At 38.2% G+C, this 26,344-nt stretch overlaps 1 protein-coding gene across 3 annotated transcripts; it reads right to left on the bottom strand.

Moving 5' to 3' along the window:
- Window positions 1-36: 36 nt before the first annotated feature.
- tuft1b (tuftelin 1b) lies at window positions 37-18,753 on the bottom strand. 3 transcript variants are annotated; one of them, XM_080045173.1, is made up of 12 exons: window positions 18,555-18,753; window positions 6,094-6,171; window positions 5,883-5,981; window positions 5,693-5,767; window positions 5,446-5,511; window positions 4,905-4,988; window positions 3,859-3,969; window positions 2,724-2,947; window positions 2,195-2,300; window positions 1,754-1,837; window positions 1,384-1,478; window positions 38-1,221 (listed from the first exon to the last, which is right to left on the bottom strand). In XM_080045173.1, exons 1-12 carry the CDS (start codon window positions 18,612-18,614, stop codon window positions 1,149-1,151), a joined length of 1,155 nt encoding a protein of 384 aa, XP_079901299.1. In that variant the 5' UTR covers window positions 18,615-18,753; the 3' UTR covers window positions 38-1,148. The 3 variants fall into 3 exon arrangements, with proteins under 3 accessions (XP_079901300.1, XP_079901299.1, XP_079901301.1); XM_080045175.1 differs by lacking the exon at window positions 18,555-18,753 and adding an exon at window positions 13,307-13,444; XM_080045174.1 differs by lacking the exon at window positions 4,905-4,988 and having other exon boundaries at window positions 37-1,221.
- Between the last annotated feature and the right edge of the window lie 7,591 nt (window positions 18,754-26,344).

The raw sequence follows: 26,344 nt of genomic DNA, 5'->3' as shown, positions 1-26,344 counted from the left end.
AAAAGTTAGGTTTGTAAAACCTCACAAGAACGACAAATGAGTCGATCTAAGGGCATTTTATTATATTGAAATAAAATCTAACAAACTCTACAATATAAGGACAAACTTCAAAGTATCTATCTAAAAGTTCACAGTAAATCGTTACTCACTTTACAAAAAGGTCCATTCTGGACGGAAAGATTTTTACAGAAAAAAAATCCATGCAAACAATTGATAAATATGTAAGTTTATCAGTCAGTGTTATCGATATTAAATATTCAACTTATTAGCCCACAACAGGATATATTATAAGGGTGTTGAGGAAGCATGTGACAGCATGGAAATAATTAAAATTTCAGTATCAATTAGCCTCTAACTCTATGAGTAGCCTCTACAGATATTTTCCAGCATAACTAAAAAAAGATCAAGATTCTAATATATAAAATAGGAAGATCACACTTATTAATTAGACTCACTCTAATGTCAGAAATATAATTGAAGTTAACATAAATTACATTTCATCTTGGTAATAGCCAATGGCAGGCTGCCATTGGCTATGTGGTGCAAAGCACTGAGGAATCTGACCCTGAACCCTGGTCCAGTAGGCTGTAGGAAGAGGAAGTGCTGAAAACACTCGACACAATAATTATTTGTACATGTGTACATGTAACAGACATTACAATTAATAACAAAACAGCTTTTACTCTTGAACCTACTTTTTTTTACACAGATCTGTTGAAACAGCTTATTTTGGCTTCAGAAAAAAAGAGTTGGTGAAAAACTATACAACACAGTCTTTTACTGAACCAATTCTTCTTAAAGACATGCTGACAAAGTACATACTGCAGATTTTTGTCAGTGTCTAAGAAATCATAATTCGTATTGCGAAGCTTCTACCTTGTCTCCTCTCAAGGATTCCTCAAAGCGTTGGATCCTCCCATTAATGTATTTTGACTTTCCTTTACATTCAGTCTAAAACTGACAGAGCCATTGAGACTGATTGCAGAACCCTCTCAAATGCAACTTTGAGTCACTAACAACCAATGTGCTTTCTTACCATGGTGTCTGTTAAGTCAGACTAGTGACATATGTTTTATGTACTGGTATGTTGTTAAATATATATTTACACTGTATTTTACTTGAGGTCATTCCTTTGGTTGACGATCCATTCAGGACTTGATCTCAATGACTTTGATGAAAGGGAGCGCCTTGTTGGAATGTGATGACGGCGTGAGTTCTTTACTGTACAGAGGGGGAAAATAAAAAAATTCATATTTTGAAGTTTACTTGGACATTTGACGATACTATAGTATGACTGGTAGACACACATCCTCTCTGAGAATTCAGCTTCTTACTGTGAATAACAAAGTGATCAGAAATGGAAATTGGGAAGTGATTTTTCACCTGTAGACAATCTCTGGCTTTTTCTCAGTGGATGTCATGGGCGGAGGGTCCCGGCCAGCAAGGAAATACTCCATGTGGTGATGCATTTCTCTGTTCTGCAGACGGAAAGGGGTAAAAAATAATAATTACAGAGCAGTTGTATGACCTGTCAGGACAACTTTTCAGCTTTAAGTTGATAGAAGTGTTTAGACTATTTAGAAATGTATGATGCGTTTAGCTTTAACACATTCTGAACTAAAAAACACAAATAATGAAATACATATTGATGTCACAGTAAACTTTCGTCATCATAGCAATAATACATTTAAGCAGGCCCAAGCCTTTAGTGGATTAATTCAGATTCTAACTGCAGTTAGATGAAGCTCCTGACCTCAGCTTCCAGGAAAGACACCTTCTCCTCCAGATCTCCGATGACTCGATCTCTCTCTTGGATGACTGTTCGAGAGTTCTGCAGCTGTTTTATAAACAAAACACAACAAAAATGAACAATGTGAGACACTTAGGTGAAACACCTTTTCTAACAGGAGTGGAAGCAGCATCACATATTTATGAAAAGTGAGTTTCTGTTTCACCACTCAATTCCCGCCTGGCTCCACTCCCTCAAATCAATAACGCTTTATTTGTCAGCCTGCTCAAAATCTAATTTCCCTAATAATGACTTCCTTTGCATTTGTCGGCACCGGAGAGCTCATTTGCATTGTGTGTGTGTGTGTGTGTGTGTGTGTGTGTGTGTGTGTGTGTGTGTGTGTGTGTGTGTGTGTGTGTGTGTGTGTGTGTGTGTGTGTGTGTGTGTGTGTGTGTGCATAAATACCTGTTCGATCATGTGGCGGACTTTCCTCTGCTGACACTTCAACATGTCATCAAGGTGATGAATCTTCTCCTTCAGGATTGCCAACTCCTTCTCCAGCTCTTTACTCCTGCAAACACACAACAACTCTGTCAAACTAAAAGCTCATTATACAATAATAAAGTAAGTAATGTTTTTTTGTCATTTTGACTAGGGGAACTATTTGTAAGATTTGGATTTTACACCCTGGTTGCCAGTTGTTAGGAGATAATCAAAGGAATTTTTTTAATATTTTGAAACCTAAGTAATTGGGGCCAGTGATTGCACTTCTTTTTTTTAAGATATTTTTTTGGCATTTTTATGCTTTATTGATAGTGTAGAGACAGAGTTGAAATGGGGCAGAGAGGGGGGTGACATGCAGAGAACGACCGCGGGCTGGAATCGAACCCGGGTCCGCTGCTGGCCGAGGCCCATGGGGGGGACGCCCTACCAACTGAGCTAAGGGCGCCCCAGTGATTGCACTTCTTGTTCGTCGCTTTGTTTCTCATCTCACCTCTTCTCCTTCTTGTCCCCTTCCTCCTTGTCTGTTTTAAGCTTCAGCATCTCTGCCTCCCCTGCCGCCATTTTGTCTCTGAGGACACCGCTCTCGATCTCCATGCTTCCCAGCAGCCTCTGCAGCTCCTCCACCTTCTGACCCTTCTCCTCCGCCTTCTCCTCAGCGCTGTGCAGCCGTGAAGACTGCTCCGACAGGTAGGTACGATACTCATCAGTCTCTGCCTGTGAGAGGAGCAAGAGAGAAATAACTATAAATACTATATAAACAAGTAGTTATGGAATTATGCAATGTGAAGTTGTCCCGCCCATATAGGTACAACAAAACCAACAGAAGGGTGAAAGAGATGTCAGTCAAGTGAAATCTGAAAACTTCTACACTGACCTAATAAGAGGTCTAGATAGACAAAGACAAAATAGGTGAAAACACTAGAGTAGGAGGGCTATTGGTGTGCAGGACAAGTCTAGTATATTACAACTTGTCTCTTATTTAAAAAGTGTTGGCCATTTGTTAGATAAAATAGATAAGAGACAATGTTTTAAAACTAGCTGATGGTAACAGATTATCTAAACTGTGAGTGCCCCTGAGATGTCATCATACTCCCTATTTGCACAACAGCAAGTAGTGTAAACTATAAGGAATGATAACAACAGATAGTTTGACTAATACTTTTTCCATTTTACTGAAATGATCCTTTAAGTTTGAACATTTCTTTACACCGATAGTCAAGGAGTAGTTTTTACTGATGTTGTTTGATAAGACTTCTTCTAAAAAATGTGCTTTACTGACATGCCCCTTCTATGGTTCAAGTCTTTGCGTCTGTATCTGTTAACTGTTCAGTATAGAGTATGTGTTACAAATCGCTGCGGTGGTCTCATACATTTGCTCTGTTTCTCCTTTATATTGTCAACAATTACTTAATCTTTAATCTTGTGTCCCTATACAACCTGACGAATGAATGCACAGTAGAGCAAAGAGAAACCAAACACACTCCACATTCACAGTATGAGGGATGACATCCAAAAATAAGACGGACAGATGATGAGGATGATTAAGGGAACGAGAGAGCAGCAGGGGAGTGAGTCATAGCAGCAAACAGGAAATGGTGTCATGTTACTCATTCTCTGAGACAGACCTGCAGTCTCTCCCTCTCCTCCTGGTGCCTCTTCTCCATGTCCTTCAGCTGAGCGTACAGACGCTTGGTCGCCTCCCTGAGCCGCACACACTCCTCCTGATTATCCTCAACCTGAGAGCGCAGGCAGACAGAGAGTGACATTCTCAATTAGGGTTAATCTGGCATGCTACATTAACCTGAGGGCCAGGCAGGAGCTAACACACAAATAAAGAGATGCTGCTGATAGGTCATTTGGTACTTGTTAAAAAGGTTGTTTGGTCTAGCGGGACGTTAAAAACAAACTAACAAGCCTTTAGACAAGAAGCTGGATGTTAATTGTTCAGAGATAATATTGGGGATAATCTTGTTTCCCAGGAAAACAATGCACTTTGCATTGCTGTACTGTATAATCTGAGACCATTTAGAATGGAGGGCAGTGTAAATTGACCATAGCTTATAGCTAAATGGCACACATACAGGTCACTTGGTATGGATGACTACAAAACACACATACTCCCTCCCAGCTCCAACACTACTCCTTGGTAGATAAGGGTGCTATGTTACAGGAGATGATGGTAAAGATGTGCAGAATAATGCATGAGAAATTCAATATTATGTGTGTGTGTGTGTGTGTGTGTGTGTGTGTGTGTGTGTGTGTGTGTGTGTGTGTGTGTGTGTGTGTGTGTGTGTGTGTGTGTGTGTGTGTGTGTGTGTGTGTGTGTGTGTGTGTGTGTGTGTGTGTGTGTGTGTGTGTGTGTGTGTACAATGTTAGGCAGGATGTAAGTGAGCCCTTGCGCTATGTGTGTGTGGTTAGCTTCGACATCAGAGGCTTGCACCATTGTTTTTGGAACAGCAGGCCGTTGGCTGGTGTGAGTGTGAAACAGCTGGAGGGCTATTATGAATTGTATGCCTGTCATGAATATACAAATTTGAATGCATTTAAACTAGTTTCAACTGAAAGTGGCTTCTCCCATTTCCCATTGATCAATACTATTAAACTGGTCCTAAAAGCCACGGCAAACACCCCACTGAAGAAATTAGAGAAAGCTGAAATGTGATTAGCTTACATGAGTGCTTGACTCAAAGAAAACAGTGTTGCCATTGGTGACTGTCGTTGGGCTGCCGGGCAAGCTGAAGCCATTGGCTGGATACTGAAGAAGAGAGCAACGGCTGATTAGTGGAGTTAGTGCTTTATTTCTACTTTAATTTGTTAAATGAACAAATATTAGTGACTGAGAAGATCCGGGAGAAACTAAATATGACACAAGCGAATAAAAGGAAAAGGATTTTTATCAAAACACAATTTGGTTCTATCTTATATCAGTGAAGTGCTAATGACAAGTAGAGGAGGCCTCGCAGGTCATCTCAACAAGGTTTCCTCTTGTTTGTACTGTTTCGTTTACACAATTTAAAATAATAATAAAAGAAAAATAAAGGAATGAATGAATATGTTAAATAAATGAAAATCAGCAAATCCTCACAGTGGAGAAGCTACTACCAGCAAATGTTTAGCATTAAATGCGAAATCCAGTATCACAAATGCTGCCAATTCATTCATTTTATAACCAAATTATCAACTTTCAACTTTCATTAAAAGATGCTGTGTACCTTGTTGTTGTTTTTGTTCTGCCTTGCGGCCATCTGCTCTCTGAGAGTCTTCAGAGAGTACCTCACCTAGGAGAAAAAACACATTATGCATTAAAAAAACGTCTGTTATGAAGAATCACTACTATGCCCTTTTCCCCTTGCAACCCAGCCACTTTATCATAATCCTAAAAGAGACACACACGCACACTAGCAGTTGAATGATGACTCATTGTCTAAATGCGGCTGTGTTGCTGTGTCACACACTGACCTCCTGAATCTGCGACACCTCGTCGGTCAGCATCCTGACACTCTCTACGGGCTCAAAATGTGGGTCAAGGTAAACCTGGATAACACAATGGTGGGATTGTGTCAGATTAGCATGAAGGTTTTACTGGCTCATACACACACACACACTGAACTATATAAACAAACAATTACATAAAAACAGGCTCACATACCTTAATTATTTCCACTTTCTCTTCTGTACGAGTGATGCGTTCAAATGTTTCTTTCTGCTCCTCTGGTTTCTGTGGCAGAACTACTGCTATGCTGCTCTCCTACATTCAGATACACAAAGAAAGACATTTAGTTAATGTACCATCCCACGCTTTGTTTCAAATCATTTAGTAAACAACATGACACAAATTCTTTTCCTCTTTCATTTTGTACCTTGTTGCTGTGCTGCTTGGAAGTGCAGCCCGACTGATCCTGTTCTTGTCGAGTGAGTCTATGCCGTCTGTATCGGTCCTGAAATGAAAGATGAGAGCACAAGAGAGAACTGAATGACTAAATGGAGATGTGGGGATTACGAGAAAGACAACCAATGACGTGAAAGGAGAGGGGCTCAAAATGAAAGTAAACAGTGGGAAAGTGGGTGTAGCAAAGGGAAAAACGTCACTATGGGGAAGTTTTATGGCTAAAAGTACCCCCTTTAGCCATACAACTTCCCCATAGTAACGTTCCTCAGTGGATGCCACACACAGTACGAAAGTAAAGCCTAGCAACCAACACTGAGGAAACATTTCCATTGAATCCACAGGGGCAAGGTCTTGTGATTATGACCAAACAGTCCACTCCACTCACTGGAGAAAATATAATAAGTCTAACCATGTGGCATCCAAAAATAAAAACAGTCAAAAAATCCGGGAACACTGAGTCACACTCTACTAAACTTTGTCTCCTTAACAACAAAGGCAGATCATGTGAGAATCATTAAGTCATGTAGCTATGCTGTGACAACTTCACTTTAAAAAGCAAAGTATTTGCAGAAAATAGTTTGGTCATTGTTGAATTAGGATTGGCTGTTTATTCTATACTATTGTACTCTTTACAGAAGGCATGTGTACTCCATTGTATTCTATATGTACTTTTGTTCTTTATAGCTCCCTTATATGTTGATCATAAGCTGTTTTGAAGAAGTGCAAGCTTTTCTTTTATATTTTTTTATAGCTCATTTAGTGACTAATCATATCTTTCTGATAACATTCCTTGATAGTGACTGTGGTGATGTTTTTCTATGGGTATCGAAACTATGTAGTCAAAATTCACGTTATAAGCCAGTGCTATTGATTTGTTTGATTTGATTTGAGATCTACTGTAAATAGCCAAATGTAGGCTATAATAAGGCAATAACATAACTTTTCAAATCGTGAAAACATTTCAAAAGTTACGAGACAAACAAAGAATTTAAGAAAAAGTGAATAATTACATGACAGTATATGAAATTTAAGAATTTGTTGCTAAACAGACAAAATTTATACCTCAAAAGATGCAAGATAAAATACTTGTTTTGACTTTACATGATTCTCTTTCGAAACACCCATTTGAGTAGGTCGATGTATGGCCCCATAATACCTCCATTCATTGATGTGCCTATAAATCCAAACATTTAGCCCTTTGACAAATGATTTACATTTCAGTTGGAGGATACACATGTGGCTCCACCCTACAACGCATGAGGATAAAGGCAGATGTGGTGCTGGTGTGCGTGCTATCGTCAGTGACCTAAATAAAACTTTACGTGGGCGTCAGCTGCAACGTAAATTAGATTGCAAACTATCAGACGTTTAACACCTGAAATACACACGTACAACATGTCCTGTGGATGTTTGACGGTAATTACCTTAACTCCCTTGTTGATTGTTTTAGGTTGTTAGGTTGTGTGATTGTTGAGTCTTAGGGTTAGGGAGTTACGGTTGATTTGGTTTTTCAGTATTAAGGTTATGGAGTTCAGTTATTGTTTGTGTTTTTAATGCAAGTCTATAGTATTTGGTGGGAATAAAAGAGAGTCCTGAAAACACCCAAAGCATTATTTTGATAACTTATCATCATAAAGGCTGAGCTAAAACTAAAAGCGAGAAAGAAAAAAAGTAGCAAAAAATCCTCTACGTGACTAAAGTGTTGCAAGTTTAATAGTTTTTTTCTTCTACGTAATATAACTGTGGTGTATCAAGGTGTTTACAGCGAACGCTCAACAGCGCAAGACTGGTTCAAATTATAAAACTTGACTCATAAAGTGCATTTTTCAGAACCTGCTTTTTTATTTACAGTAAGAGAGGTATTTTTACTAGTTTCTCAGGCAGGTAATACCCTTGCATAGTACATAAAATTCGAGAGAAACAGATGTTGTCGCTCCACGGTCTTAAATCATGTTAAAGGAGGCCACGAATCTTCTTTGTCTCATTAATTTAACCTTGCATGCTATTTCACATGCACACCCTACCAGTACTTGCCCTGTGCCCTCTAACATCTCGTTTTAATGCCGCCTTGTTGTTCCATAGATGCCACCCAGTAAACGGCAGGAACATTTTATCATACAACACTTTGATGTTCCAATTGTACTCTTAATGGAGCGACTTTACACGCCTTAAAATGCTCCCCTGCCAGAATGACACCTGTGTTTACAGACAGTGCAGGAATGACAAAAAGGCACCATTACGTTCTCCGCATACCACAGTCTGTTGAAAGCTTCACATGTGACTGCAAAGTAGAAACAATAATTTTGACAGGCACATGAATCAGAAACACCACACGTGAGCCTGTAACCCGTAGCTTATACCTTGGAAGTGTTTATCATTTAAGAAAACTTTAAAAAAACAAACAGACTTAATTTATTCAACCACTCCTTTCCTGGGAAAAGTCCTTTACTGTATCTGGCTTCCAGGAACCATGGCAGTGCAGTCATCCAGACACACATTAAGTGCCACATCAAATTGAAAAAGGAACTCATCAGCAAATTTGCTGAATGTTACAACTCTATCTGACAATTAGACAACAGAGTAACACCATTCACAGAGGCCCATAATTAAACAATTCCGTCTGTTGCACATGTTATGATATTATAAGCAATCAACAATCATGTGATGCCTGCAGATCATGATGAATCATGAAACTTCTGCAGAATAGTAACAAAGTACATTTGTTCATCTCTGTTTAGTATAATCGGTAAATGCATCACTTCCAGTGGAGCAGAATAGACAACACTGAAGCCAAATGCTTTGTTTCACCCATTAGGAGATCATTTGTATTCAAAAATGCTTACAAATCTAAATGGTACTATGAAAAAGGAATCCCATTGGGCTTTAATGAGAGTATGTGTGTATAACTAACTGTGTGCACAGCATTGTTTGGTGTAAGATTCCTATTATACTTCATGAAAATGACTGAAATAGACACATACTTAAGACAATACAAAGTATGCTTTAAAATGTTATGTTCTGTTTGGGTGTGTGTATGCGTGCAACTGTGACACATAGGAGAAACATGTATGTGAATGGGTGGAAACAGTTTTTGTGAATACCAATCATTAGTCATGCTGCCACACATTCAGCCAACAAGGGGCAACCCAGTTGGTCTCATGTGTGTAAAATATTTGGTTTCTTACGTAAGGAATCGCCATTCAAAGGGTAAATGGTTTAGTCTGAGTGGCAGTTCTTCTGTGTGTGAATGTGACTCCTGATAACAATCAGAGCCGAGGCAGACACAAGCAGGCCAACCTTCTCGCTGTGATCTGAGGGAGCGATCGCTTGAGGGCTCCTCTCGAGGAGAGACACACGGAGGATCGTGGGACAGACACGCCCTGGGAGGCGTTTAGTAGTGTACACAATGTTCTGCACATCACCGCACGCTATTCTTCTGTGCTACTTTGGTAACCACTCCATAGACTTGTTTATATATCAGGCATGTGGCTGACATTCACACAGAGTCTCAAAACAAAGACAACTGTAAAATCGCTCACAGCTTCTCACTAAAGTTATTTGTAACTAATCTAAAAGGTACGTTTTGGGACTGAAATCGATTCTTAAAAGTGCCTTAAAAAGTCAAATCGGGTCGAATGAAGTTTGTTTGCTTGAGTTCAGCACATTAAAAGGTTCAAGCTTGTTCATGTACTATACTGAATGCCTTAAAGGAGTTTCCTCCCTCCCTGGGAAAAATCTGTGTTGCATTTGATGTGTGTAAAAAAACAGCAACAGCAGCACATTTGGGACAAACCAAAAAGAAATGGTAAACTGCAGACTGCAGACAATTTTGCACTATCAGATAGTATAGTGATGGTGTATACACTGAATGCTGAACAACTAGAGTTTTCTGCATTATTTACTCGGACCATCACTTATTGCAAAGGTCAACTGGACATCACTATGAGAACAAATTATCGATCGAAGCGAGACTGACTATGAACCACTCCTTCAAAAGATGCTAATCTGTTTAACGGTTATTTATTCATTACAGGCCAAATAGTCAGTTCATCTGATCATGTTCCAAGGTGAAATTTAACATTGACTCATCAAATTCTTTCACAGTCCTGGCCTGTCCAATTAACACATCAGCAACTTGTAACTGTTGTCAGTCCAGACGTAAAACGTCTAACTCTGTGTAAGAAGTTTTACAAGAAAAACAGACTTAAGTAAGAAAATGTTTCCGATTATGAATATGTGTATATGAAGGTGATGTGAAGTAAACAGGGTATAGCCATCCCCTCAACTTGATACCTTCTTCTGCTTTGTTCTAATCCATTATCCCTCAGACGTGTGCAAACTCATACTTATAATTAACCTATTGACGTGTTAGCTCTTTTATCTGTGGTGTGTTTACCCTCCAGTATAAGGACAACCTGGGAGGGTCTTGTGGATGCTGCTCCTCCAGGCATGTCCATGCAGCTCAGGGAACACTTGAATTTAATTTCTAGGTCATATCCTATAGTAGGTGTAACCTGTTTTTTTTGTGTTACATATCCTGACCTATATGGCACGATTCATGTTTATACAACTAATGTCTGAAAAGTCTGTCTCCATGTTAAATGGATCAGATGAGAATTACTTTAGAGATCATATCAATACCATAATTGGGGTGTTTACCGGTGTTCCATTACAGTTGATTGATTCACCGTCCTAGATAAGAATCCATGTTTCGCTTAAATTGTCTTGAGTTCGACAAGATCAAAAGACAGTTATGGCATGGCACCGTAAAAAGCGTTCTACTGCAAAAACCATGTAACATTAAATGAATGTACTGTATTGCAATGAAACCCCTTAAATTTGTTTACATGGAGGCACCGCAAAAAATCCAAACTCAAAATGACATTTTTTCATGAATAGTCTGCCACTGGACGCACCTATTCAATATATCTTTTTTACACTTAATATATTTAAATGAGCAAGAGAGTTTTCTGTTTCTAATGTCCTGTTTGTGTCGTACAGATAACAGAGCAAGAGGATGGACCAGTACCAAAGGTTCCAACACATTTCTACTCCTGCGTAACACCTAAGTACTGGTTCCAGTAATGTCCAGAGTACCATTAAGGCTTTCAATGTAAAGTGCAGTAGAGTGCAAATCAATAATATACTGAGTGAAGTACAGTTAGGCTACAACAACAATTCTTTTTAATGTTTTTTTTTACACAAGCGTATGGTTTCATCTATAATGTAAGGCCATAATGGAAAAAAATATCTTTAAATGTTTTTTTTCCTCCTAAAATCCAAATGTGTTCAGTTACCACCATATCAAACCAAGACAAACAGCAAATCCTCATGATTGACATACTGGAAAAAGGTAAATGTTTGGCATTCTGTTTTGATGACTTATTAATATGTGGTTAGTTTATGAATAAAAAATAAACTAAATGTATCAAAACTAAGGAATTTAAAACTGAGCAGACATGCAATACAAAATATGTATAGCTCAGAGTAAAGAAAAACAATGTGTGTCTGGAATAGTGTAACGAAAGAGAAGATATATCATTTTATAATATCGCTGACAGTCAGTTCTGAGAAAAAGAAATCCATAATAACACTACAGATCAGATCACCCTTAATGGATTAGACCTGCAGATAATATATAAACAACCAGCTACTCATCTGTCCAACATGACTCATGTTCAGCGATTTTGAGGTGATATAATTTACTGATATGATGATGAAAATGTATAAAGTATCAACCAACCAGACATAACTTAAATCTATTTGTAACATTTCTCTATCAAAATGAGAATTTCTGTGTTTATTCAGAGATGGTAGCTACGCATGTTGCACCAACACCAGAATCTAAATTCCTTTCCCAAGTGCCAATAGAGATCACAGCAAAGTGTGAAATCCATCCATCTCTGAGTGCAGTCAAAACAAAGTTATTCAATGGCCAGGCAATGCGGCTATGAATGTTAAGAAAAGCCAATACAGACTTAAAACAACATAGTAACTCGGGGATCTCAGCAAGAACTGTTCCAAACCATCACACGCCACATGTTAATTATAAACACTTACCTTATGATGGATGCCAACTGTATGCGTCACAAATACAACAATTACTGTGTCACTCCTCGAGAAGAAACTTACTAATGGGAGGTGACTCTGACAAATAATAGGTAGTGTTGCTACTTTAAAGTTGGCACACTACTTTAAAGTAGCCTACAAACTCAAGGGCAATTTCTGCATTTGCGTGGTCTGCGGCAGATAACATCTAATGTAGACTAAGTTAGAAAAATACAGACTGAACAAAATCATGTTTGTCTTCAGTGCCTTGCCTACTGTAAAAAACATCCTTTTCCAAGAATGGCCAATGGTAATGTCTCTTTTTGTATTTAACTTTCTGAAATAGAGGTCCATCAATTAATTGGTTTGGCCAATTTATTTTGCACCAATACGTTTTACAACCTATTGTTATCGGCGGACGTTTGCTACGAAAGTGGCCAATGGCCGCACAGCCCCCACCAGTCACAAATATTACCATTCTGCAATGAGGCTTCATAGAAGAGGTCAAGTTAACATCCCCGGGTTAACATTGGAACAGGGGATTTTACAGGTGACATTAATGTCAAATCTAACCTGTTCACAGTTTATTTCTCCACACAAAAGTCTCTTGATTATATAAGACAACACTATCAGCTCTTTGTTGTAAGTCATAACACAGTGCATTGCACATTTTAAAAAGAACATATTCCAAAAACATAATCCATGAAATCATACTCCAGCATATTCGGTTTCTAATGATTAACTTTAATAAAACAATTTTTTATTAAAAACCTTGTATGCATTATTAGGGCCTACGTCAGTTTAGCTAGTGTGAGTTATATCTTGTTTAATAAAGATTATTAGGCAAATTAAACTATCGACTTTCTCCTGCTTCAAACACTTTAAAAATCCACTATTGAAGAGCTCTTTTCTGAAGTATCTCTTTGAGGAAGAGTTATATCTGTGTTGGAGACTAGCCCTGTTATATTTGTATGGAAAGGTCACTATGACAACATACCCAAATTAATCATAAAACTAAACACTCATTCATGAAGCAGACGAAACTACAACCTCAGGTACCATCATTCACTTCCCAGAGAACAAACCCGAATGCAAACCCTTTACTTTATCTCTCACAGGATCAATCTGATATCTACCTGGGTAGACGAAAGGTGTCCGGGACTCTTCCAGATGATGTTCAGTTCAGTTGTGATCCAGACTGTCTGTGTCTGTGTGACCAAGTGCGTGGGAAGACACGGTTGCCTGTCTTTCCTTACATGGCTGGGTGAGGCTGCACCAGCTGCCCAACCCCTTTTTCCCTCCAGATTGTTCTCCAGTCAAAGAGCTACAGTGCCTACCCAAGGAGGTACATAGTTGTTAGCCTCCCCTACAGGACAGCTATGCCACATACACAATGGAAAAGGACTGGAAGGAACATTTCCCCGATTAGATTATACACAGTCCGGAAAAGAGAGGATTATAAATGTTGACTCTAAAGTATACAACATTTTGCCATGTATTATCTATATAGTTTGATTATCAGAGTGAAAAAACAGTATGGACACATTTTATTTGAATTTGTCAAATCATTTAACAGGGCGACAATTCAAAGATCAGGAACCAGGCTATTGTCTTCATCAAATTATCTTTTGGATTAAATATGTGACTAGGTTAAACCTTAACACAAATGGATGGATACATAACATATAAACACTAAAATCTGATTTACTTGTCCAGGTCTTTGCAGGTCAGTGTTACATATATTATCACGCAACACTGACCTAGAATAAACTACCAAAAATTATAAGACAAGCCCAAACTTTTACTACTTCAGGACAAAGCTAAAAACACTTTTCTAATTAGCATTTGCACGCTAAAATGCACACTAAAAATGGCTAAACAAACAAATAAGGATCTTTTCAGCTGAGCTTTATGAAAAAACAAACACCTTCATTTCACCTTTGCCTCAGTATCTGTGCATCTAAATTTGAATATTTCTTGTGCTCTTTTATTTTATATTTTTGTTTATCTAATTTAATCATGAAAACGTTTGTCTAACTTTTGTTTCTCTTGCCTGTACTTCTGCATTTTGTAATATTTTTAATTGTCAATGTTTTACCTTTACTATATTCTTATTACTCTGTAAATCACTTTTACCTGTGCTGCCTTAGCTACTTAGGACAATAAGTGACCAAGAGATAAAATAGTGGAATAAAGAAGGCTTTATTCCTCTGCCACATAGTGACAGTGGTAGGTAGCAGGACTCTGAGGAATGTGTGGTAACAGTTATGTAAGGAAGATTAATGAAGCGTATTTATATAGCAGTCACAGTGAGTGTGTGCAGTGTAAACAAAACTGTGCAAACAAAAGCCAAATGCCACAGTCCAACTATGTTCATCCTCAACATGTGTGTTTCCATGTGTCTCAAACTGACATCTGACATTTCATAGGTTAAGTTGGGCTGAAATGGTTTTAAATCATTACCATAACTTTTGTGTTTTTCCATTACCGTTTTAAGTGTATATTTTGTGACGGCTATTTAAATCACAAATGAACCTTTTGGTAATGGATATTCATTGTTGTGATCTAGAGCTGCAAAAATGTCAGTCAACAGCCAGAATATTCTTTAACAACTATTTTGATAGTTGGTTAATGAATTTCAATTTGATTCTTTTATTGAGAAATAATATCAAAATGGTATGGTTCTAACTTCTTAGTGCTATCATATTTGACGTGACAAGTTATTTATTGTTTCATCCCTTGTCTATAATATTCTAAATGTTTGACATTGTGTCACACATACAGCTTGGTTTTTTATGCGTGTTTCCTTATTTTTTATGTGAAGATCAAACTTCAGACGTGTGCAGGTGTGTACTAAACACCCTGTTGTTTATCAAATTATTTGTATAAATAGAGTTGCGTATCCTTCTATTGATGTCTGAGCAGTGCAAACATGCCATTTAACAATTTCTGTCCCACAAACAAAGGCTTGGAGTGGATCTCTGTTACGTAGACAAGTAAGTATACTGTACAGACAAAAACAAATCCACAACAGCTAAGCTATTTTAATTATATTGTTGAGTTGCCGCCAAAACAGTTCTTGCTTTTTTCAGAACGTTCTCAAGCAATAACAGAGCCCACATTTAACCTAAATTTCAGTCAACTCTCAATAAAAAAACGATTTGACTTCTAAATGTGAAAATGATACAATAATTTTCCCTGTAGAAAATGGCTCAAGTTTACAGTGTGATCACAGCGACTAAAAAATGCTTCAAAAGTGTAATTTCTGCGTGTCACTACTTCAGCCACAATTTAGTTTTTTGTCACTTGTCTGTTCCCATATTAACTCTCTTGTCATTTCAGACCCGGCCACTCCCCCCTGCTCTGCACTCCCTGCTGATTACTTCCACCTGGCCTAACCACACTCACCTGCTCCCCATCAGCTATTAGCCCCACAGTATATATACCGGTTCATTCCCTCAGTTCCCTGCCAGATTGTCTTTGTGTTACATTGCTCTCCAGCCATTCTGAATTCCTGCCTGTTTACCTGCCCGCCTATTCGTGTTTTGACCCAGCCTTTTTGGATTTCGGATTATCCCTTTGCCTGCCCCTCTTGGACTTGTTGCCTCGCTACCACCTGGTTTGATTCCTTATTAAACTTTGTTGCAATACCTGAACTGTTTGTTGTCGCGCTATTGGGTTCTGGCCTGCCATTTTGGTACAACCCTGACACTGCGTAAAAGAACTAGTGAATTATCAAACCCAAGTCTCTTAAGGTTCCTTTGTATGGAGCCCTTATTTACTGTTTGACAGATAAGAACATTTGCCCTCCGAACTGTAAAGGTCTGAAACCCCTCCCATAATTACTTTATTATAATTCTAATGACAGTTAGAGCACATCAAAGCTAGCAGCTGCCAGAAATTCATTCGCAGTGTATGTTTTTTTCCAGGCATGACTATGTTTTCCTTCTCTACCTGCCAGATGTCTGTTTGATCAAGTGATCTGTTCATTCATGTGCCGTTATGGCAGGACATTACTGTGACACTTACATTGGCCCAAACCCTCAGCTGTTTAGGCCAATGACTTAATGAAACCATGATAAAAAAGTTGTGCAATATTTGACCTTCCATATGACACATTCGTATTCATGCCACTTTGGTAAGAAGGTACTGGCCTTTGGTATCTCCAAGGAAGTGTGCATTGACAACACTGTTTAACAAACTGAAATAACAGGTTTTGCAGACAGATACATCTTACTGAAATAAGTTTGGTGCAGAAAAAAGGAAGATACTGCCATTTAAATACTCGACCAACTAGTCACAGCACTTTCTGAGTTATTTGGAACTCTCCTGGAATTGTATTATTTTTAAATCTAGCTTCCAGGGTGTCAGGTCAATTGTTTTGTCATTGGAGCCCTAACAAAGGATTCACTAAAGGAAGTTCCAGAAAGGCTTAAAATGTAACACATATTTTTAAGCAATTAAAACATGCCTGGAAGCAGGGCTGTACAGTGCGACAGTTTTGATCGCATTTGCTACTGAAATTGATCACGTGCGATGATGAATACGTGTGCAAACAGAACATTTCCTGTGCGCCTTCACGTTAAAAGCCTGTTACTAGCCAAACGTGAGTTGACTTTTATTTTGAAGCTGGTAAGAACAGGAAGTTAGCGCTTCACAGCCCTGCAGTGGTCTAGCTAAAAAGGCAACTCATTCAGCTGCAGAGAGCAGTCAACAGTAGTCTAAAAACAACGTTTGAAATAAGCCACTGAAGAACAACTTCCAACACATTCACAACAACCTATTTAATTTATCCTAAATTGTACCAATATGTATACTTATTTATTTAATAGGCTATGTTTAATGTTTGGTTTTAATTAACAAGGACATTTTCTAAAAAAAAAAATTATTATCATTATTATTATTAATATAATAATTATATGTAGGATATAGATATTATTTTTATATTTTTATGGGGAAAAATAATTCTGAATCAGCAAAAAATTGCAATTGGCATGTTAGATTATTTTGTCTAAATTACAATCAGTGCGCCCCTATTAATTATTCTACAATTATTACTGCACACACTAGGATATAATATTAATTGAGAATCTCAAATGAGACCAAGATGACAGGCTCAAAGGTAATTACAGTGAAATGCAAGGGTTAAGGTTATGCAAGTTTTCATACTTTGTGTGCTACCAAATTTATTTTTGTGCTACTGAATTTTTTTGCTTGCTAGCACCAGTGCTACCACCTAAAAAAATAAGCATACAGCCCTGCCTGGAAGGTATAATTATTTAATTTACTTCTAATAGCTTTTGACGTAGTAGGGCGTCGATGCTTCACTTGTTCCATCATATCAGTCCATTCTTTAACAAGTTACGTTATGCCGTGCAAGAGAAACCACTGCTGTGTGTTGGCTTTGCTCTACTGTGTAGACACATACCACAATGATTTCTCTAAGGCAGTAGAAAGTGTGTGCAAGTTGGAGTGAAAGTGCTATGTACACAGTGATGCAGATAGTCAGCCACTGTGGGAGAAGTCAATGAAAACTAACAGCAAGTGTCTCTCAACTCATGCAAAAAGTAGCAGTCACGGCTGCTATTTCATATAAAAGATGTATTCAAAACGTACAAAAAACAACTATTGAATTCAAAGAATATTGGGCAAATTCAGACAGGATTTATGTCTCATAATGTTCAAGATATTGTTGGTTGTTTGCCATGATCATCTTGCCATCATCATCAAATTTGCTTCAACCTATATGTCACATGATGCAGTGTGTTGTGTCCTGTCTGCATTTACATATGTAGCTATTACAAAGATTAATTGAAAAGACCAAGAAAAAACACAGATGTGTTTAATATAGGCTGTATGGCGACCCACACTCAAATTCTAAATAAAAACATGTACAGTATGTTTAGACTCTTTTCCACGTGGTTTGTTTTTTTCATTTTACATTGTTTAGTGACATCAAATGTTTCGTAAAAAATAAAATAAAACAAATGTATTTCTGTTTAACTCAAAATGTCTTTAAAGTCTCAAAAAAGTATAGCCTAAACATTATTATTATTATTTGTTTATTTTTACAGGTAAAAATGCTATCTGTGGAATTATTTTCATATGGGCACAACACAATTTTACAAAATGGTAGGCCTACAGTCCAAATAGTCAAAAAGGTGAAGTAATCAATCATGGCTCAATAACATCTCTCTTTTCGGAGCAAAGTTAGTCCAACTAAAGTGGGTTTAAGTCATTATTAGCGTAGGCCTATTATTAAGTAGCCTACAGCAAATAGGCTACATTTTTTAACCTGCCTTTTTTAACCTGCCTTATTTATAAAAACGCGTCCCTAGGTCCCTTTGGAGGATAACCTTTAAGCTAGTGTTATTCATCACTCACGTTAGCCCCGGTGTCCTCTTCTCCATTTCCAAAGGTTCGCGTGACGCCACCGCTCATCATCTCCGTGGAAAGTTCGGAACATAAAAAATGAACAAGAAAGTATAGCGTTCGAAAGTTTCAACTCTCAGTGTATCTAACCTCACTCACATCTCTCCTCGCTAACAAATGTTACACACACTTCACCAGACACCGCGTAGAGTGAAGAGACACACACCTGCCTCTCGCTGTCTCTGTCTGACCAGGTAGTTGATTCCTGCAGGCAGGGCTGCCTTTACCTGCTACTAGGCCCTGGGGCTGAGAGGTTTCGTAGGCCCCCCCGGGCGGCGGTCTTACAATACAGATGAGTTAAAGCCATGTTTGTCTACACCACAATATCCCTATTGATGAAATAAATAATCAGTTAAGGTAACATGTACTTAAACCCCTTCCTGGTCTAATGACCTTTAATAAATAAACACACATGGTTGGTCACAGTGTTTTTCCAAGTTATTGAGGAGACTGCGGTGGGGACCCAGGACCTTCTAGGGGGGGTCCGGGGGCATGCCCCCCCGGAAGAAAAATTTGAACCTTTAAAGTAGTAAAATGCATCAATCTGGTGCACTTCGAGAAGAAAACTAAGGCTAAATCAAGTGTGTCCTATGTGAGCTATTTTCTGGAATCATTTGGAGACACAGAAATACCAAAAAGCAGAAACAAAAATATACAGGTTTAAAAAATCCAGTCAGTCAGCATTCCATTTTTTTTAAACAATCCCTTATCCCAAAGCTACTTCTCTCTTTAATTTTTTCATTTTGTTTTTAATGGCTCTACTCAATATAGGCCCTGCCTTGATCTGCGTTGCCCCGAACAATGTTATTTAAACAAAAATAACAAAAATGTACTGGTGAATGATAGCCCCCTTGATCTTCATAGGCCAAAAATAATGAGATTTTTTTTTTCCTTTTTCTTTACTGGTTCATGATGGGCCCCTGATCTCAATACGCCCCCTACGAAGATTAGGGGCCTATCATGAGCCAGTCAATAATTTATTGTTTTAAATGACAATGTTCGGGGCCTTCTTAGATCAGGGGCCTATATTAAGATGAGACCTTTTGAGAGGCCCCTGATCTTCGTAGGCCCTGGGGCTTCAGCCCAGGTAAGCCCGTGCATAAAGGCGGCCCTGCCTGCAGGTCTTTAACAATGGAATGTGCTGACTCGTAAATCAGGATGCAAGAGGCAGCAAGTGTGGTCTTTTTTTTTTTTTTTTTGTAGATGTAGGTCAGACAAAACATTTTCAATATGTTCTTTTCAGTCTTCATTTTTAATCGTTTTTCTTTATTCTAATTTTAAATTACGTGGGCCATGGGCTACTTGTTCATTTTAAGAGTAATTGTATGCTATTCATTAGGCCTATTATAGGCCTATATATTATAGCTTTTTTATTTTCAGTTGGATAAGATAAGACAACTTGGTTCGTGCACATGAACACATCAAATGCTCCAAAAATAATCAAGAGTCAATCAAAAACAACATAAAAAATCTGTCATTCTTTGGGGTCTTAAAGTCTGAGACCGCAATTGAAAAATCTGAAACTTTGAGGATTAAGAAACATTACAAAACACAGTTTATGTTATGACCTGTACAATGAAGAAGAAATGTTAAGCCTAAGAATCTAGGCAAATTTGTGGCATCGACCAACTTAACTTTCTCAGCAACTACGGTATTTTGATGATGGCCAGTAAATCAATTTTACTGGCCAATACTTACTGTATCTCTATCAATCTTGATTTTTGATTATGTTGTAATTGTAAGCTTTTGTCATGTTTGCCTACTGTACAGTTCAAATTACAATATATATCTAAATGTGCCAGTGGACCAGGTACTGATAGATGCTACAAACAAAGCGTCATATTACCGTAAATTACAAGTGGCAGTCATGTTATAAATTAAGTTCAGGATATGATGAACAAAACTAAACTTGAACTTATATTGATCCTGGGGATCTATAAGGACAATAATGATTTATTTAAGAACATGAATGGTTGAAATAAACCTTGGCTGACCTCTGAGAAGTTGTTGACACCTCCATCCGGCAGACATTTGGTGTGAGTGCCACTGAGCCACAGCATTTTGTCTTCAGTCGCCTGCCTGATCTTCTTCCACATTGATCCCATATGTGCTGTCTCTCTTCATCTGTTTTCCTATAACAAATTATCTTGAGACCTTTCTCCCATTGTCCAGATATATCTCCAAGGGTAACAGGGAGGACCTCACCAGATAACTGACCTGCATCCGATGTGCAGCAGCTAATTCTGTGTCAAACCTGCAAATAGGATAGAGTCCTGTTTGAAAACAATCCTGTCACATGGCAGTGTTGGCTGTGTTACACTCACACTTACTTATTCTCCCACCAGGCCTATGGCTGAACTTCTTAACCTTTAGGTGGCGTGGCATATGGTCTGCATTGTTTTGTTTGAGGAAAAGGTTGAATACTTTCATAATACTTTATTGTTATTACAATCATATTTTATAACTTTATTTAAACATAATTTACCTTCATGAACCTATACATTCATATAAAAGCAGTTTGAGAAACTTCCTGAATGATGAAAGATTGTATATTCCATGGTGTCACTTTCTTTACACTTTTAGGCTGGTGTGTCACGAAAGGAAATTAATGGCCATCGATTTAGTATGGTACTAATCTCTAAATACGGTTAAACCATATAAGCCTACTGAATAAATTGTCTTCCGGCTGTTTGACATTATGTCAGACATAACTCACAATATTTTAAGAGCTGTTTGTTTGAAACATAATATAAAAGCAGTGTCTTTGTACCTATTATTAAAAGACAGAAATAGCTTCAGTAAATATAGGCACATCTGCTTTGTGTGAGGCAAACAAGACTACTGGTGAGAGTGGCACAGATTCACAAGGCAGCTCATTTTGAAAAGCCCAGTCAAAAGTAAACCCAACGGCTTTTATAGATTAATGGCTGTGCTTTGTTAGATCAGTAGCCACCTTTGTGCGTTGTACAATATAGAGGGTGGATGCTATTTTTAAACCTATTTCTTCCATTGAAAAATGGTTGAAGTTATGGTCGAATCTTGCAAAAATCCCTTAGTTTAACATTTCAGACAGCAGCAATTAAATTGTCCTGGCTAATCTTCTGTATGATCTGTACTGAGCTCACATGCAAATGTAAGCACATTTGTGTAGATGTCACGTGACATGAGTGCCTGTGTAGAATAACGTGACGGTATTGTCACTGTAATACTTGACAACCAGCAGCTTTAGCAATGCTGTTCGCCCACTTTGTTAAAGCTACTGCTCACTTTCCCACACATTATGGATCTATTTTCATACCACTAATGCTTTGATTGTTGCAAATTACACAATGTGCTGCAGTAAAGCCCCGTTCATTCATTGTCTGGACTAAGCTTCAAAAATCTGGATGTAATTAGACACACTGTGCCTCTGACTTGATGGAAATGTGTGGACATCCTACACATATTAAGGTATGTTTCATTGAATATTTTGGTATTTTCAAAAAAAAACAACCAAAAGCTTACTGAAAGGGAACGTCCTAACCCTGGGAAGACAGAGGAGAAGGTTAGCTGAGGACGAAGAAGCTTGAAATGAGGTGGAGTCTTGATTACAGCTTGATGTCTTCAGTAATTACAGTAAACCAACTGAGGATTACCGACGCTGTGGGGGACTCGGCCAGAGAAACAGGGACATGCTGCTGACAGATTGGAAACAAGAATACTGAGGCAGGAAATGTTATTTGAATAGAAACTAATCTTTATAGCCGTTCTTGGGGGATTTTCATTACTGCATATTATAATGATAATCCCCTCTAGTTCTACATCTTTCCACTGTTTGACAGCTTGTACCATCCGACTTGTTCTTCGCTGTGGCCACACTTTATGTGATGTGGATAGTCTAACACTCTGGCTAATTATATGAGAATAGCCACCATATGGTCTGTGAAGGTGTTACCATAAGGTGAAAAGTAACACTTTCTGGGCCAAACTACACAGCACAAGCATTAGTTTTACTTTGTTTAGATAACTTGTCTAACTGTAAATGACCCATGACACCATGCTGCTTGATAATGATAATCCTGAGATGAGATGGATAGCAGTAGTAACAGGAAGAGCGGTGAAACCTGGAGCATTGAAAGAGGAGTAGGACCGCAGAGGGCCTCGATCTCAAATCCTCGGTGTGAAGTTTCCTCGGGTTTATGTATATTTTAAACATGTTTTTGTTGTAAATGCCCAGTACCCAGCAGTTCCTGAAACAAGAAAGTCAAGGAAACAAGCCAAAAACCTTTTGTTTACTTAAAGCTCCCATATTATACACTTTTCGGTACTATTATACACCATATTATATGGTCTTAGTGGTCCCTAATACGTTTTTCTTTAATTGTTTGCTGAAAAAAACTTTCAGATAATTTATTGTACTATGCTGATGTTCAGCTAATCTCACAATGGCCTATTTTTTGAAAAGAGCTGCAGCTCCCCTCGTAAATATACAATCTTTGAGCTACCCCCGCCCCCTGTCCGGAAGCGAAGCCAGATACGCCTCGCCCTCTGTCTGTCGGGGCCGTGGACCAATAAGAAATAGGGGTGTGGGCTGCACGGTGGAAGCTTCTGGCTTTACCAGTTTGTGAGGTCAGAAACGAGGAGAATTCTGACTGGAGTATATTGGGGGGGAGGGGTGGGGGTTTCAGAAAGGGGGAGAGTGAGAAAAGGAGAGATTGTTATTTTTTTTAAATATTTTGGCAGTCTCTAGGCACACCCTGGACCCATGGATATGTTAGAACACATTTAAAAACTGCATTTAGCATAATATGTGACCTTTAACAGCCCCTATTGTAAGACTATTCAGTTACTGACTGATTCCCCTAATCTCACTTCACGGTGACACTTCACATCAATCTTATGAGAAACTTTCTTGTAAGACAGTTTGGCTATTTTAAGTCCTTGTTGTGTAGAGTTTTGTATTGATCTCGTGACTTAATTTTGTTGTGAGGAAATGTATACAGTTGTGTTCAAAATAATAGCAGTGTGTTTAAAAAATTGAGTAAAGATCAAAATCCTAATAATATCTTTTATTTCCATACACGCAAATGCATTGGGGACATTGCACATTCAATTCCAACTCCAAATATGAAGAAACATTTGTCAAATGTTTCTTCATCTTTACAGAAAGTGAAGAAAAAGGAATATTAGACTGTTCAAAAAAATAGCAGTCTGCATTTTTCTTTACAACTCAAACTTTTACTGTATCAACTGAAAAATGCATGAAGATTTAGCTTTCCTATGAATCACTGAACTAATATTTAGTTGCATAATCTCTGTTTCTGAGAACTGCTTCACATCTGTGTTGCAGGGAGCTGACCAACTTATGGCACCTCTGAACAGGTGTTTCAGCCCAGGACGATTGGACTACATTCCACAATTCCTCTGCATTTCTTGGTTTTGCCTCAAAAACAGCATTATTGATGTCACCACATAGGTTTTCTATTGGATTAAGGTCCAGGGATTGGGCTGGCCACTCCATAACGTTAATCTTGTTGGTCTGGAACCAAGATCTTGTTCGCTTACTGGTGTGTTTGGGGTCGTTGACTTGTTGGAACACCCATTTCAAGGGCATTTCCTCTTCAGCATAAGGCAACATGACCTCTTAAAGTATTCTAATGTATCCAAACTGATCCATGATCCATGGTATGCGATGAATAGACCCGACACCATAGTATGAGACCATGCTTCACTGTCTTCAAAGTGTACCGTGGCTTGAATTCAGTGTTTGGGGGTTGTCTGACTAACTGTCTGCGGCCCCTATTCAAGCCACAGTACACTTTGAAGACAGTGAAGCATGGTGGGACAGACATTATGTTATGGGGATGTTTCTCATACTATGGTGTCGGGTCTATTTATCGCATACCATGGATCATGGATCAGTTTGGTTACATTTAAATACTTGAAGAGGTCATGTTGCCTTATGCTGAAGAGGAAATGCCCTTGAAATGGGTGTTCCAACAAGTCAACGACCCCAAACACACCAGTAAGCGAACAAGATCTTGGTTCCAGATCAACAAGATTAACGTTATGGAGTGACCAGCCAAATCCCCGGACCTGAATCCAATAGAAAACCTATGGGGTGACATCAAAAATGCTGTTTCTGTGGCAAAACCAAGAAATGCAGAGGAATTGTGGAATCTAGTCCAATCGTCCTGGGCTGAAACACCTGTTCAGAGGTGCCATAAGATGGTCGACTCCATGCAACACAGATGTGAAGCAGTTCTCAGAAACAGAGATTATGCAAATAAATATTAGTTCAGTGATTCATAGGAAAGCTAAATCTTCATTCATTTTTCAGTTGATACAGTAAATGTTTGAGTTGTAAAGAAATTTTTTTGTCAAAAAAACATTTGACAAAAGTTTCTTCATATTTGGATTTGGAACAGAATGTGCAATGTCCCCAATGCATTTGCGTATTTGGAAATAAAAGCTATGATAAGGATTTTGATCTTGCCTCACTTTTTTAAACACAGTGCTATTATTTTGAACACAACTTCAGTCGAGGTAGAAGTGGTGCAGGGCACATGTAAATACTGTCGACTGAAATGGTAATAAGAGGACCAGGTTCAGGCCTGCCGTTAACCGGCACACCTTCCTCTGAGACAGCGCACAAAGCAGGCAGGTATGATGAAACCGCCACACCCCTGGGATAAGATGGTTCATGTGTGTACTGCCCATTGAAACAACTTTATGGAACGTTGACTGTACCTGAGGTTTTCATGAATCCAACCTGCATAAGTGTTTTACCAGGTACTGGTGGGTGACCTTACGGGGAAAAACATATCTCTTGGTTACCTAAAAGGTGAAGCTCTTTTTACCTGTTTGTGGAATAAAATTAACAAAAACAAATCAGTCACCTTAAAGATTAACAAGACTCTTAAGATTCAAACAGCATAGCATATATTCCAATATCAATGTAAAATTAACATGACTATGAAATAAAAATGCATATACATTAATGGCTCTAAAATATGCTAAAGGATATGTTTAAAAATCTTTCAAGCTTGTATTAAAACAAACACAGGTGGTCATATTGACATTGGAACAGGTTTATCTTCTTCTGCTGCCTATTTATACTGGAGAACCCTTTAATGTGCTTTCAATGGAAGTGATGCGAGACAAAATATAGTCATTGTTTTTTTGTTTTTTTTTAAAGATATTTTTTGGCATTTTTATGCTTTATTGATAGTGTAGAGACAGAGTTGAAATGGGGCAGAGAGGGGAGTGACATGCAAAGAACGACCGCGGGCTGGAATCGCACCCGGGTCCGCTGTTGGCCGAGGCCCATGGGGGGGACGCCTTACCAACTGAGCTAAAGGCTCCCCTAAAATATAGTCATTGTTAAGTGCAAATATGATTCATAAGTTTATCTAAAGCTAATATGGGCCTTTTATGAGTTATGAAGATATATTTCAAAGTTAAGTGCTTTAGTACAAAATGCCCTCCCTTTGAGAAGGATAGTAAAAAAGAGGGATTTTTTACAAGAAAAAAAAAACTTTGGGAGTTGACCTCTTGATCTGACCAACATAGTCTGTTGAAAACCAGTCGGTATCAGATTCATTATTATTTATTTTTTTACACAGTGTGACTTTTAATTTTGTCCCCACATCACTTACATTGATCTTTTAAAGACCGGTATGAGCAGTTGAAATTATTACCTCAAGAAAAACCTGTTCCAATGAGACATATTTGAAATAGTTCATCTGTCTTTTAAGACACCA

This window comes from Ammodytes marinus (assembly GCF_949987685.1).
Source record: "Ammodytes marinus genome assembly, chromosome: 17".
Taxonomy (NCBI): Eukaryota; Metazoa; Chordata; class Actinopteri; order Uranoscopiformes; family Ammodytidae; genus Ammodytes; species Ammodytes marinus.
The sequence above is the reverse complement of the archived record's forward strand: the minus strand, read 5'-3'. Positions and strand labels throughout refer to the sequence as shown.